The sequence below is a fragment of the Taudactylus pleione genome, unplaced genomic scaffold, assembly GCF_031769625.1.
Source record: "Taudactylus pleione unplaced genomic scaffold, aTauple2 ptg000117l, whole genome shotgun sequence".
Classification (NCBI taxonomy): domain Eukaryota; kingdom Metazoa; phylum Chordata; class Amphibia; order Anura; family Myobatrachidae; genus Taudactylus; species Taudactylus pleione.
The window spans coordinates 12657113-12672407 of NW_028284519.1; the positions used below are offsets into that span (position 1 = coordinate 12657113).

Genomic DNA, 15295 nt, shown 5'->3' on the forward strand with positions numbered 1-15295 from the left:
TTATACTCTGCAGGGTGGGGCAAGGACAGGGGGGGCACTACGACATCTCTAGGACCACTTTTAGCACTTTGTGTTTATATATTGTGACAAGAATCAAATAGACCAGGTAAAATCCATTATTTCCTCACCACAAGCAGGTATATAGGACAGTGCAGTTTTCACAGGCAAGATGTTACAGGCTGGTACACAGAAACTTCCAAACAGCAATACAGTTCTTTTAGTGGAATCGCAGGTCCAGTATCCCTAACACTAGTCACCCCCGGGCCTATAACCTGGGCGACTATTTCTCCATCAGGATCAGTTTCCCCGTGTCTCTGCAGCTCTTTTACCAGCCTCACACAGGTGTCTGTAATCAGCTGCCTTTACAGACTCTGATTGAGGCAACACCTGAACTGGACCCTTCAATCCTACTGCCTTTGCTGTGTGAAACCTAAGATACTCCACATTCACTTCATGTGGAATTATGCTGACCCTGTCACAATATATATATATTACATATTTATTTGTGTGTGTGTGTAACCCCCCCATAAAAATCCACCCCTGTATTTGATTTCTTTTTATTGGTGGTGTTGGGGTGACACCATGAGTTACAGCGCTGGGTGACATCAACCCTAGTGATGCCTCTGCTTAAGACCCTGACCCTGAGCATCTTATGTTATTTTTGGTAACAGAGTTTAAAAGTATTCTGCTGATGTTTGGGTCAAAATCAGAGTTGGGATGAACTGGAGTAATTTGCCTAATATCATAATAGATCTCCCAGCCAGGTCAGATGTAACATGTATTTCAGAGTTACTAATATATTGCTTGTGTTGACCAAGCAATTTGTGATACATTTAGGTGTGTGGTCAGGGCCGGCACAACCCACCCAGCAGATCCTGCACTGCAGGGAGACGCCAGGCTGGAGAGGCGCTCTCCCTGCAGATTCTGCTGAGTTGAGTTTGCTGCTGCCAGCTGCTGCTGCGTCTGTCACACTGTATGACCTTCCAATAAAACGTTCTCTATTCCCTGATCTGAGCAGCTCGCTACATCTTCTGACCCTATATCTCCAAGCAGGTCAAAGGAGAAAAACAATAAAATTGAAATGTGACTCAGTAAATACACATATTTACTTGTGGCATCTTCTCTCACAAATAATTAACCTTGCAGATGGAAATTACATCTCAAGGATCAATCGTAAGTCACCATGCAGATAATTTAAAAAAATACACTTAATAAACATAAGGGGTTACCTGCTGCCTAATATCTTGTGATCCATAACATAATCAAAACACACATAAATGCTATTTTTATTGTATTCATCTTTGCTTGATTACTACCTAAATGTGTCCAACTCTAAAGGTGCATACACACTTAGCTATTTTCTCAAACGATTTGTCGATGGATTGGAACGACAAATTGTTAAAATCGTTAAGTGTGTACCTTCTATGTCGTGCGGTATGCGCTCCCGTGGGATCATCAGCCGCATTGTCAGGTTGGCACTACATGCAGGCTGATTACCCCATGCAGCGGGATGCAGCAGGGGCTGACATATCTGGCGGTTGGGCACCAGATCGTCTAGTGTGTACCGGCCAACCGATATGTCGGCAGGGGGGGTTGTCGCCGGTCATATCGCTGGGTACACATGTCGTTTAGTGTGTACCCAGTTTAAAGCCCTTTCTCAGAACAGTAAATTGTAGCAATGTCCCTGAACATGTTTGTTTGTATTTAGAGTAAAAAAATAGATTTGTTATCACTTAAAATGTTTCTTCTTCAGTATTGTGTCCATTAAACTAGATACCCTACTGGACTCTGTCTACCACTTATGCTTTATCTAAGCAGAACAATCTCTGGAACTTAGAGAACTGTAACTGCTTTGTAACCACCCTTATGTAAATAAAAGGAAACACAAACCAACACTTCCTTGTTTTTGCACAGAAACAGGTTTGCCGTTTGCATACATTCCGAGTAAGCTGCCTTGTGCCGGAGGTAAAATTAACATTCTCTCTGAAATCTGATGTAAGCCCAGCAAAAGGTTAGTATTCTATGAACATAATACAGAATCATATACTGTAGGTTGGGCCTTTTAACAGGTAGTCTTTCCCTTTCTATTTCTTTGATTTCATAAACCCCTAAGCACAGTGAAAGTTGTGTACTGTAGCTAAACCATTCAGCATAGTGCAAGGTCTTTTGGTAGCTTATTTTATGTGTGTTTCATGCTGTTTGTAGTTTAAGTGTAAACATTATTTAATAATAAATATGTTTGTGAGATTTTTCTTAATTTATTACCAAACTCACTAATGTGTTTTTGTTTGTGACTCTATTCTTTTATGCAAGAGAGCTACCTGCTGCATCAGGGGCCATCTTGCCTGGTATAACAGATATTTTATTTTATTTATAAGGTGCCACAAAGGTTTCATATAGCTACGCAAGGTGGATAAAACTGACAACGCGTTACATAAGTACATATTAATGCAGACAAGTATGCAATATAACATACATACAGAATTACAATATGCAATTAGCATCATTATGTAGAAAAGACAAGAAGACGGCCCTTCTCATGTGAGTTTACTGTCTATAGGGACTATGGGTGGACACAATAGGCAGTGGCATAACTATAAATTTTGCTCCCTCCTGTCAAAAAGGTTTCTAGCGACCACCTGCGCCCCCCTATAAAAATCCAAAGAAGTTTTCTCTGCGTGCGACTCCAGCACATGCACTCCCAAAAAAGGTGTATGGTTTTCATGATACAGTAATGCCCCTTACACATTATGCCACACTAAGTAATGCAGCTCATTACATATTGTGCCACACCGTAATGCCCCTTACAACACATTATGGCACACTATAATACCCCTTACAACACATTAAACCACACAGTAATGTCTCTTATAACAACTTATACCACACAGTAATGCCCCTTACACATTATGCCACACAATAATTTATTTATTTATTAACAGTTTCTTATACAGCGCAGCATATTCCATTGCATTTTACAATAATGCCCCTAATAACACATTATGCCACACAGTAATGCCCTTTATAACATATTATGCCACAATAATACCCCTTATAGCACATTATGCCACACAGTAATGCCCATTATAACACTTTATGTCACAAAGTAATGCCCATTATAACACTTTATGTCACAAAGTAATGCCCTTTTTATACATTAGGCCCCTCACCCTCCACCAGCCTCTTACCCTCACTCTCTCACCCTCAAGTGTCTTCTTACCCTCCCTCCCGTGAGGATTGGAATGTCGAGGGTGTTGATTTGGAGTCACACTGGCACTGTCGCAGTAGCAGCAACCCTTGAAACTAGAGACACAGCGCCATGGTCATTCTGGCTTGGTTGCAAGCCAATCGGAGCTTGCTGACCGGCAGCCGCTGCTGATTGGTTGCCGGTCCGCAAGCTTCGATAGGCTCGTGACGAATGCCACTTTAGAAGACAGTGCTGTGTCTATAGTATCAATAGGTGCTGCTGGCGGCTGACTGCCAGTATGACAGTGCAACTCCAAATCAACACCCTTCCCTCACGCCCCCAAGCCACTGCGTGGTCTGCCGGGGCCTTTGTTACGCCACTGCCAATAGGAGGGCATAATAATCCAGTGCTACTGAATTTGATTACTCTTTTATTTGCATACTGCAGTCAATGGCAATGTTTCAGAAACATCAACAAGAGAAGGATCATGTGAACTAAAAAAGGATAGATAGCTAAAAAGTATACCTTTTTACAATGCAAACATACATTCAACTCTAAATCAGACTTACAGTATGGAGGCAGATTTAATTAGCAGCAGTGTTTACCTTGCGGCTAAAGCTCACGTTTATTTTATTATTAGGCAGTTAAATCCTTGCATGATAAACCGCTCAGCAATCGCATGTTAACCCATAGATTCCAGATTAAGTGCCCAGAGTTTATGGGTTGCCCCGTAGAGGAACCTCAGGGTGCATTTTTAATGCTGATATTTTGCTCACAGCTCCTGAGGCCCTGTGGCTACAGATGTGTCCTCCTATATCTAGCCTCAATACACCACATGGTGTGAAATACCTGGCACGAGTGAGCTACCAGGGCCTTTGTGACTTTGCTAGTGCCGGGAATCTGTTTAGCGTCTTTTGTTGCTGAAAATGTGTCTTAGCCACAATGCACAATATACGATGTACTAAGACGCACCTGGAGACTGTGCTGATTAATATGATATGCCACACTTGTATATCTGTGTGCGGCTGAGTCTCTGAATCTATATAAGAAATGCTATGATGTATCGGCTGCATTTTTTCCACGATAAATGCTTCATATACAGACTCAGTTGCTCACAGATATACAGTAAAGTGTCACATATCAAATTAAACAGCACAGTCTGCTGGTCCTAGTCACATCGCATTGTATCTAAGACACATTTTCAGCAAAAAAATATACAAAAAAGACACCTGTCGCTAGCCGAGGATGTTTGGCGTGACTGCAGAAAAGATATATGAGGACACATCTGTAATTTAATCTGCCCCATGGTATATCATTAGTTTAAAAAACAAAACAAGAAACATTTGAATTAGAAAATGAGTATTTACAGTTCCATCACAGTTCAAAATAAAGGTGTACCTTGATATTCTGTATATTCATGATATTCTATATAAACCTGATGTGTTTTTTACAAGAAGGTAAGTTTTAAACTAGATCAATGGAATGTAAATGTAACGGCATTACAGCCTGTGTGGGAGGTGAGAGGGGCCAGCCATGCTTGTCAGTCCACTACTGAGATCCTCCTCACCCCTCTTCTGAACATTTAAGGGCCAGCACATGTGCAGTGAAATGTGTTTGAGGGTTCAATTCCAGAACTGAAAGACCTAAATGGACTTAAATACACTTGAGCTGTTCCCTATGCAGAAGAGCAGAGTGGGGGACTCCAGAGCAGCTCAAGGTCCTGTTTCCAAAATGGTATGCAGTAGGTCAACTGAGTAGGGTTGGGCAGAGCGATTCAGCGTACTGAGTTGAACCACACGGCTCTTTAGATCTGTAGGAAATAGGGGTGCTGGCGACTCTGAGTGAGTCACTGACAGCTCCGCCCCTCGCAGCCCAGCAGTGCAGATCAAGCTTCTGCACTGACTCTCCTGAGTCAGTGCACACCCCTGAACCCTGGCAGTAGCAGCGCGACTCAAAGTGAGTCGCTCACAGCTCCGCCCCCTACACTGCTGATCCGACTCAGTGCAGAAGTATGATCAGGTCGGATCAGCAGTGTAGGGGGCGGCCACCGACAGAGAGGCTAGAGAGGTGGGTGTCTCGACACACCAATCGTTGAGTGACTCGAATCATTTGAACATCTGAATGATTTGAGTCATTGTGTTGAGACACTCACTCAGTAGCCATCTCTAGAACTGAGTGTTATGCACCTGCTCCTCACCAGGGCCACCATCACGGGGGGATTGCTGGGACTAGAGTCCAGACAGAAAGAGGGCCTGGGTGGCAGCTGAGTGAATAAGCATCTGTGGCATTTTGAAAGTGGCGCCGGCCACAAGCCAATCGGATCTCACTGACAGGCGGCCACATCAGCGGCTCCTGATTTGCTACTGGGTTCGCATCTCCGATTGGCCACCAAATTCAAAATGCCACTGCCAACCGGGCCCCTCTCTCTGTCCGCGGTGAGTGTGAGTGGCAGTGGCTTGCCTGGAGCAGGAGCCGCAGTCCGGCAACCACCAGTCAGCGAGGAGTGCCCGTCTGAGAAAAGAGCAGCTGAGGAAGGAGTGAGAATCAGCAGTGGCGGGAGTGAAGCTACCTACAAGCAAAGCTGTGCAATGGTGAGGAAGAAGTGCTCAGACTGCAGGAGCAGGAGAGGCTGCGGGGGGTTCCACCTCCCATCTAGATATTGCTGTGGTGGAGACAGACCAGGTACAGAGACTCCTGCTCTCACACCCTCTACGTGCTGTCAGACACTCTACCTGTGCTCCCAACTTATCCCTGCTCTCACACCATCACCCTGCTCTCACACCCTCTCCTTTGCCTCCCACCTTCTCCCTGCTCTCACACCATCACCCTGCTCTCACACCCTCTTCCTGCTCTCCCAACTTATCCCTGCTCTCACACCATCACCCTGCTCTTACACCATCTCCCTTGCCTACCACCTTCTCCCTGCTCTCACACCATAACCATCACCCTGCTCTCACACCCTCTCCCTGCTCTCCCACCTTCTCCCAGCTCACACACTTTCACCCTGCTCTCACACTTTCACCCCACTCTCACACTTTCATCCTGCTCTCACACTCACATCCTGGTTTACGCACCAATTGATGTCCCACCTCTGCTGTAGCTCCACCCACATTATTCACAGCAATGCCCATCTCTAACAAACTGCCCCCACCATCACCCAAGGGAAGAGGCCCTATCTATTTTGTCAATCCCGGGCCCCACAATCTCTCATGGCAGCCCTACTCCTCACTACCACAAGTTAAATAATTAGCTCCTCCTGTGGATCTTTTAAAATGTGTCTGGCAGTAAAGAATAAATCTGTGCACCCACTAGGGAGATCTGTAAAACATGCACTGTCAGGGGTCCCTGAGGACGGAGTTGGGAAACATTGCTCTAGTGGGTTATAAACAGGGCTATTTTTGAGGTGGAAAAATTACATAATCAGGAACGGAATTCTGGTGAGGTGCGATTGGCTCGCGCCCGCACCAAATTCTAAATGTCATCACTGTCTTGATGTCTGGATAGCTGCTGGTCTGCATTATGCAACTAGCTTGAGGCCTGGTGCCAATCCCCTCATGAAAGGTCACCGTTCCCTGCCATGTGCCTCCCTAGTCCAGCGTTCCCTCCCCCAACCAGGTCCAGCATTTCCTGCCCTGTGCCCCCCCCCACCCTTCCCTGCCCTATGCCCCCCCACCCTTCCCTGCCCTATGCCCCCATTTAATGTTCAGCCTTCCCTGCCCTGTGCCACCCGCACCATGTCTAGCCAACCAAGTGCTCTCATTAGGCCCAACCCTCCCTGTCCTGCACTTCCCCTTAGTCTAGTGCTCCTTTTCCTGTGCCCCCAGGTCCAGCCCTCTTGGCCTTAACTTCCCCTTAGTCTAGAAATCCCATTCCTGTGCCCCCAGGTCCAGCTTTCCCTGCCCTGCATTCTTCCTTGATCCAGCCTTCCCTGCCCTGTGTAGTCTAGCCCTTCCTACACTGTGCCTCCAAGTCAAGCCCTCCCTGCCCTGCATCCCCTCTAGTTGCAGCTCTCCCTGCCCTGCCATATCCAGACATCACTGGCAGTCTATATATTCCCCCACCACATACCTTTCCCCTGTGCCCCCAACACCCACCTCTCCCCTGTGCCCCCAACACCCACCTTTCCCCTGTGCCCTTCATAAACCACATTTCCTCTTCCCGCCACCCCCTTTCATCTTCCACTTTTCCCTTCTTCATCCCTTACCATCCTCCTCTTCTGCTGAAAGTGATGGAGTTATACCTGGAAATGGAAGTACAATCTTCTGATTTTAATGATTTTTCGCTCTAACATTGCTATCACTAGTGAAAACCCTGTGATGGCAGTAAGACTTTCCAGTTTTTGCCAGTGAAGGCTTCCCCATATGAACTGCACATGTGTTATGATGGTACTTGTATCACCATAATACTTATTTCATGTGGATCTGGCTTTTTCAATGTATTTTAGGTGGATCTGGCTTTTTCAATGTTGTATATGTGGATCAGGCTTTTTCAATGGATTGTATGTGGTTCTGGCTTAGTCTATGTATTTTATGTGGTTCTGTTTTTCAATGTATTTATGTGGATCTGGCTTTTTCAATGTATTTTATGTGGATCTGGCTTTTTCAATATTAATATGGATCCTGCTTTTCTTATATATGTATTGTTGTAGCTTGATGTGGCTTTCCCTATATATTTCGTATGGATTCTGGTTTTCTGTGGATGTGTATGTGAATTTACAGCAGTTTTCTTTCATATATTTCTGTATTTGTATAGTTATATATACTTATATGATAGATTGACATGACCATATCCTCCTATGCCTGCGGATGTGTCTATGAAAGCAGCTGCTTGCATTGACATGTCCATTATACTCCCATAACACGCCCACTGAATGGACCATTGTTGCATGCATTAATAGTTCTCCTTCCCCCCAGGCATTCCTGAACCCATTTTTCTACAAAAATAGTACTGGTTATACTGTAAATGGAACCTGGGGAAAATAAAGAATTTCTAGCTGGGGGTTTCCAAATGCTTGCTTCCAGAACAAAGCACAAGAATAAGCCACTATAAGCCAGCAACAGACACTTTTCTGTTGTCAATTTGTTTTACTGTAAATATAAAATACAATTAAGTCAAAAGTAGGTGTTATGCACAAAGCTTGTCTGTACGATATCTAATTAAAAGAATAAGATTGGAATATTATTACATTTTTGGACATTTTTAAGTTTAGTTTATAGTCTCAGGCAGTGGTTCCCATCCCGGTCTTAAAGGGACCATAACAATCCAGTTTTTAAGGATATCCATGCTTGAGCACAGATGGTTAAACTTAAACCAAATTGACTGAGGTAGCAATTAAGACACCTGTGCTCAAGCATGGAACCTTGAGCACACAGAGCCTGCAAAAAATATTCATGCTACTAGATTGACTAGAGAATTTCACCTCATACTTGCCAACCCTTTGGCTGCCCTCTCCTGGAGTCGGCAATGCGAGAGGCTGGGCGCAGCGGACGTGGGTGGATCTGGTGGCGTGATGACATGATCGCATCATTGTAGCCTTGCCCCTCACTATACAATGCCGCGATTACTGGCATTGTGTAGCGGGCAGAGCCACAATGACCCAATTCAATGCGAATTTCATAATCGGCTGCCTGTACTACCCACTTCACTTTGTGCGGCCGCATGGCTCCAGCCTCTGGGAGATTTGCTATCTTTCCTGGGCAGCTGGGAGCAACAGCCTCCTGGCTGTTCTGGGAGGGTAGGCCAGTATGTTTCACAAGTATGCCAATAAGCCATCCCCTGAATCATCCGAAAGACATGTTAATGTATCAAGCAATGAAAACAGTGGAGAAATTGCCCATATGAACCATTCAGCTTCTACCTGTCATTTTATAGAATGCACTTGATAAATGCTATTTTGAAGCTGATTGGTTTGCTATGGATAACTTATCAACTCTTTTCACTGTTTGAGACTGCTTATCTGAATTGCAATCATGTTCAACCTCTGCTTCCTGTCTTCCAATAAAAACCAGGCCCTGTCACTGCATCTATTCACAGTGGAGGGGAAACCTGGGGGCAGCCCAGCATCACTGTTCGCCCCACGTGAATGAGGGTGCCGCGAGGCTCCACCCTGTTTCAGAGAGGTTCCTCCCCATTTCAGAGAGTCCACGCCCACATACAGAAAAGCTCTGCCCCTTTTCAGGCACACGCTATATGTTCCGGATCCTACAACTGAAATGTTGGGAAGTATGTTATTGTGCTTCTGCCAGTGATTTAGTTGCTGCTGTTTACTGCTGCTTTCTGCCATCCTCAACTCATATGCCGACACTGACTTATTCTCTACTTTGCCTCTGCCTGAACCCTATTGTAGTTATCTGCTCAACTCTGCCAAATCGGGGTGCCACTGGTAATTATTGGTTCTACTATTGTCCATCTGAATTGCTTCCCAGCCACTGAACCCGGGCTCTAGACAATTACAGTTGTTAGCCTGCTGGGGACCTTTGTGACAATGGGCCTGATTCAGAGATGGACGCTAATGCAATTTTCTCGCAGATTGAGCAATTGTTTGCCATTGTGCATGCGTATGCACCGCGCTGCCTCATCATATTCTTTTACAGAGGGAGGCAGGGTTATAATCATACTTGCCTACTCTCCCGGGATGGTTGAGAGCCTTCCGAAAATTTTAGGATTCAGCGATCCGACCAAATATTCATCCTTGGTAAAGCTATGAAGGGCTGGGCAAGGGAACAAGTACAGGCTGGTGATTCGTGCAGGCCAATAGATATCAAATTACTAAGACATTTAGTCGTGGCGGTGTCAGGTATTGCTTTGTGGCCATATGAGGCTGTTTTATTTAGTTTAGCTGTTTCTTTGTCATTGTTCATTGTGTTCAGGGTGGGTGAGCTGACAGCATCTAGTAAGGGTTCGGCTGATTCCGGGCTTCTCGCCGCCAATGTCATAGTACAGTCTGATCTGGTTTTGGTTAAAATTCAAAAGTCAAAAACTGATCAATTGGGGAAAGGTGGCTGGATCTCTGTCGCTTCACATCAGGATCGTAGCATCTGTCCAGTGACCTTAGCTAGGAGTTTCTTGTTACAACGTCCAAAAGGAGGTGTGCAGTGGTTGGTGCATGACAACTTGTCCCCTTTATCTCGGTTTTAATTTACTAGCGGTTTTCAAAAATGTTTGGTTGCGCTGAATTTGCCGTTAGAGCATTATGGGACACATTCTTTTAGGGGCAGCGACATGTTCAGCTGCATCTGGATCTTCTATTGAGGATATAAAATGATTAGGTCTTTGGCGATCTTCTACTTATAAGGGATACATTAGGGGAGAGGAGTTACATAGCGCTTAGTGCTCCCTGCGAGTTGCTTTTTGGGAAACCCAACGCCTTAAGCTTCCTGCCGTATAACGAGGGGAAGTGAAGTGCTTTTAAATTTTTTCCTCATAATTAAGTAGATATATAGGAGGTTTTTGTGTTTTTCAGCTTCATTTGGGTGACCCAAACAGCTTGTTACCTCTTCCTTGGCCAGTTACATTATTTTCTGCTTACACATACTAATGTTTAGATATTTTTTCTTACAGTTGTTCTTGGGGAATCTTGTTGGGTGTGGTTTATTGGTCATTCTTATGTTATTTGGTCCAGTAGGCACATTTTGGCTGCTCAGGCATCTTTTGATGCTCGATGGATTGGAGTGAGAGGTATGCGTTGGAGTGGTTTGTTGGACTTGCTGTGGCAGTCTGAGGAACAGTGGGGTGCCCCAGATTGTTTAGTAGTCCACTTAGGGGGAAATTACCTGGGAACTTGTAAGGGCATTGAGTTGATAAATGCTACCAGGAAGGATTTTCAGGTAATTACAGATCGCTGGCCACAAGTATTGTTGGTTTGGTCAGAGATGATACCACGTAGGTTTTGGAGGGGTGAGCAAGGAGGGCATGCTTTGGATAGGGTCAGAAGGTAGCTTAATGCAGCGGTTTCCAGGTTTGTTGTGAGCATTGGTGGGTGTGTTATCAAGCATCCCAGCATTCGCTTTCAGGAGGTGGATTTTTACTTGCCGGATGGTGTGCATTTGACAGGCAAAGGTTTGGAATTATTTGCCATGGCTCTTACCTCATTTAGTTAGTCGGAGAGGTTTGGTTAGCTTCTGGTGGCGGTACTTGGTCTTTGACCCATACGTGGCGGAAGGCTGTGCTCCTCGGCAGCTAAAATTTTGCACAACAGGGCTTAACTAGCGTTTCCCCTATAGTAATGGTGAGTCGGTCACTACCTTAAAGGGGGGACCAGGTCACCATCTCATGGAAGGACCAGTACTGGGCCATGTAGGGGGAACTGGTTCTACCCAAGGCAGTTATGCGCAAGGGGGGGAATTCCGCCCCAAGCTGTTATTCAATAATTTATTCCTGGAGCTGTGACTGGGGTGCACTGCCTTTTGCCACCATTGTTAATTGGTTAATCATTAATTCAATCACTAATTCAATTTGATTAATAACTTTGGTTGAGACCTCCCTTTTTGCAAACTTATTCAGTTGTCCATGTCATTATTTTATATGGGTTAGAAGAGTAAATTGTAATTAATAAATGTTTAAGTTTGCCTGTGTCGTTATTTTATTTAGTTTAGTAAGTGAAGTGTGAATAATAAAACCTATAGGTGACTTAAACATATTGTGTAGCAGCGCTAAGTACCAACTGATAAAATGACAACAGGGCTAAGAAAATTGTATCAAGTTTAATTAGATAAAAACACACGTGCATGCAACACATTAGAAGATAAAAATAAAAAAATCTGTACGTAAATACAGTATAGTGGTAAGTACAGAATCTTATTATTCTTTACAGCAATATATGCTTCGAATTGTCTTTTTCTTTTCTTTTCTTTCTAAAAAATAGTTAATCTCGGAAAAGAATATTTTGGCCACTTAAAAAATATTTGACCAAAAATGGAAAATATATCCACTTGGAGTCCAGCTAATAAGCTTTAAGTGAGTACTCACTGTTAAATGCTCATTATTAGTTGGTAGTATATCCTGATGATAACTGGTCTGTGAAACAGATACCACTGTATTCAATGCTTGGGAAGGTGCTATTGGGTTGCAAAACAAACTCTACTGGGAGGGCAGAAGATGGATATAGGCAGAGAGCCTGATTCATTATGGATCACAACTGTAACAGCATACGTAGTCGGCCGATTGTTGTGTACTGCGCATGTGTGTGCATCGCAGGGCACATGCATGACAGCTACACTGCTTTCACGCAGAGCACGGTAAGCCATCGCAGAGTGAGCATTTGGGAGTGGTGAGCGTTTGGGGTAGTCAGAGTTTGGGGGTGGTGATGGGGGACTGGTTGGAGAAACGCAGGCGTGCCTGTCCGTTTGAACGAAAAGTGTTGGAATTGCCTATAGCAACCAATCAGCTTCTAGCTATCAATTCTCTATTGCATCCTAGAAAATTATAGACATAAGCTGATTGGTTGCCACATTTGTCTGTATCAGAGGCTTTAGTGAATCTAGCCCATATGGTACGTACACACGGTACGATAAAAATACACAATATGAATGACCTGGCCTGTCGTTGGTGGGTTGGCGGTGTGCTGGATGAACGATAACGATCATCCAGCACACCGGAAAGGTGTAGGACGATCAGTCAGCGATATCGTTATCGCTGACTGATCATACCGTGTGTACGCACCTATAGACAGATTTCCTTGCAGAAGAATTAAGCAAGTTGTGTCATGATCCTGCTTCCAGAATTATCTAAGGGGATGATTCTTTGGTGGCATATTATTATAAATGCTGTAATATGCTAACTACATTGATAACTAGCAGTTGCCCGCGGCATCGACCACAATGAAATTACTTCTGGCAACATTTTTTTATTTGAGGTGTTCTAGTTGTATTGGTTTGCATAAAGGCCCTGGCGTGGGAATGACCAGCAGCGCTATACAGTCTTGTGGCAGCAGTGCCTCACCCACCACTGACACCAATGTCACTGTGTGACCCGTGCACAGACTGCTATGTAGCCCATCCTATTCAAGTGAACGTGGGCCCAAAGCACCTCTCTCACTTACTGCCCGCGCGCATGATGTTACACCTATCTCTTGCATTGATGATGTCAATAAATGTAGTTTTTATTATTGCTCAGCTTTAACTTGATGGATCAAGATGAAACAAAGTGCAGGTTATTTCTAGGAGTTTCCATTACAAAATGATGCAGTTTTCATGAAAATCAATTTAGTAGTTTTTGAGCCAACTTCAAACAGACAGACAGATCTAATATTCTTATTATATTAGTATAGACAAATCACAGCAAAAATCCTATTATCACTGTCTATAATATAAGGTACCACTTTGTCTTTCATACAGGGTCAGCATGAATGCTGAAAGCTCTAACGATGATGGACAACTAATACAAGATTCACCAACATTAGCTAAAGAAGCAGAGCATTCCGGGAATATAACAAATGAAGATGCAGATGGATCAATGGATCAGATTAAAAAAAATGACAGACACTCAGGTTTCTGTTTACTAAATTCATCCTAACGTTTCACATACTTCTTAAATAATAATAATTAAATAATAATAATAGTAACAATAATAGCTTACAGTATCATGGGTTGGTCTTCGCTACATTACATTTATTTAAAGAAACTCACCAGAATCCTGCTTGTGTATGCATCTTGTAGGTTATACATAAGGCCCTTAGGATAGGCAATAGGTGATTGACTGGCTGTGAGCGGCTATATGGCACTATGGGTGTGGTATATGTCGACATTCATCATGTAGGCCGTGAGAAAATGTCAACATATCATTCCCTGGTGGCCCAGCAGTGACTTAAATGCTCCTAACAGTTGTAGTGTCTACAGCGCTGCTTCCTCACCTGAGGGTAATGTGACTGTCACTTCTGGGATGGACTTTTGATCCTGCAGCATTCCAGTAAGTATTCTTCTCCTGTCCCTAACCCCTATCCTTAACCGTTCCTCTGTGTCTAACACTAACTCCCCCCCCAGCAGCCTAACACTAATCTCCCCCCCAGCAGCCTAACACTAATCTCCCCCCAGCAGCCTAACACTAACCTCCCCCCCAGCAGCCTAACACTAACTCCCCCCAGCAGCCTAACACTAACTCCCCCCCAGCAGCCTCACTAATCTCCCCCACAGCAGCCTAACACTAACCTCCCCCCAGAAGCCTAACACTAACTCCCCCCCAGCAGCCTAACACTAACTCCCCCCAGCAGCCTAACACTAATCTCCCCCCGCAGCCTAACACTAAGTCCTCCACAGAAGCCTAACACTAATCTCCCCCCCAGAAGCCTAACACTAACCTCCCCCCGCAGCCATACCCTAAAACTCCCCAGCAGCCAAATTCTAACCTCACCCTACAGCCTAACCGTAACCTCCCTCTGCAGCCTAGCCCTAACCTCCCCCCCCCACAGCCTAACCCTATCTTCCTCCTATAATGTAACCCTAACCTTGCCGCCCGTAGCCTAAACCTAATGTCGCCATTCTGACAATATTCATATTTCACATGTCAACGTACTGTGAATATCGACACATTGCCTGTCTACATTTTAACATCATAACATCATCCATGCCAACATTGTGGTTTCAACATTGTCAATGTCAACCTAATGACTACATCCCTGGCACTGCATTACTCCTTTTTAAAAAATGTCTACTAGATGATAAAGGATGTGTGCAACCCCTTTACATTGTAGTTTTCCCTAACCGTTCCTCTGTGTCTAACACTAACTCCCCCCCCAGCAGCCTAACACTAATCTCCCCCCCAGCAGCCTAACACTAATCTCCCTCCAGCAGCCTAACACTAACCTCCCCCCAGCAGCCTAACACTAATCTCCCCCCCAGCAGCCTAACACTAACCTCCCCCCAGCAGCCTAACACTAATCTCCCCCCCCAGCAGCCTAACACTAACCTCCCCCCCAGCAGCCTAACACTAATCTCCCCCCCAGCAGCCTAACACTAATCTCCCCCCCAGCAGCCTAACACTAACTCCCCCCCAGCAGCCTAACACTAATCTCCCCCCCAGCAGCCTAACACTAATCTCCCCCCCAGCAGCCTAACACTAATCTCCCCCCCAGGAGCCTAACACTAACTCCCCCCAGCAGCCTAACACTAATCT

General features: G+C 44.8%; 1 protein-coding gene across 3 annotated transcripts in view; it reads left to right on the plus strand.

Moving 5' to 3' along the window:
• The first annotated feature begins 1914 nt into the window (after positions 1-1914).
• Positions 1915-15295, plus strand: part of SNX20 (sorting nexin 20) — a 28661-nt gene continuing 15280 nt past the window's right edge. Inside the window, exons 1-3 of one of the 3 annotated variants that reach the window (XM_088471953.1) lie at positions 1922-2011; positions 12051-12142; positions 13522-13673. In XM_088471953.1, the coding sequence (XP_088328079.1) occupies positions 13529-13673 (145 nt within the window). In that variant the 5' untranslated portion in view covers positions 1922-2011; positions 12051-12142; positions 13522-13528. Of the gene's footprint in view, positions 2012-12050; positions 12143-13521; positions 13674-15295 lie in introns of all 3 variants that reach the window. The other 2 variants (XM_088471952.1, XM_088471954.1) reach the window with 2 other exon arrangements.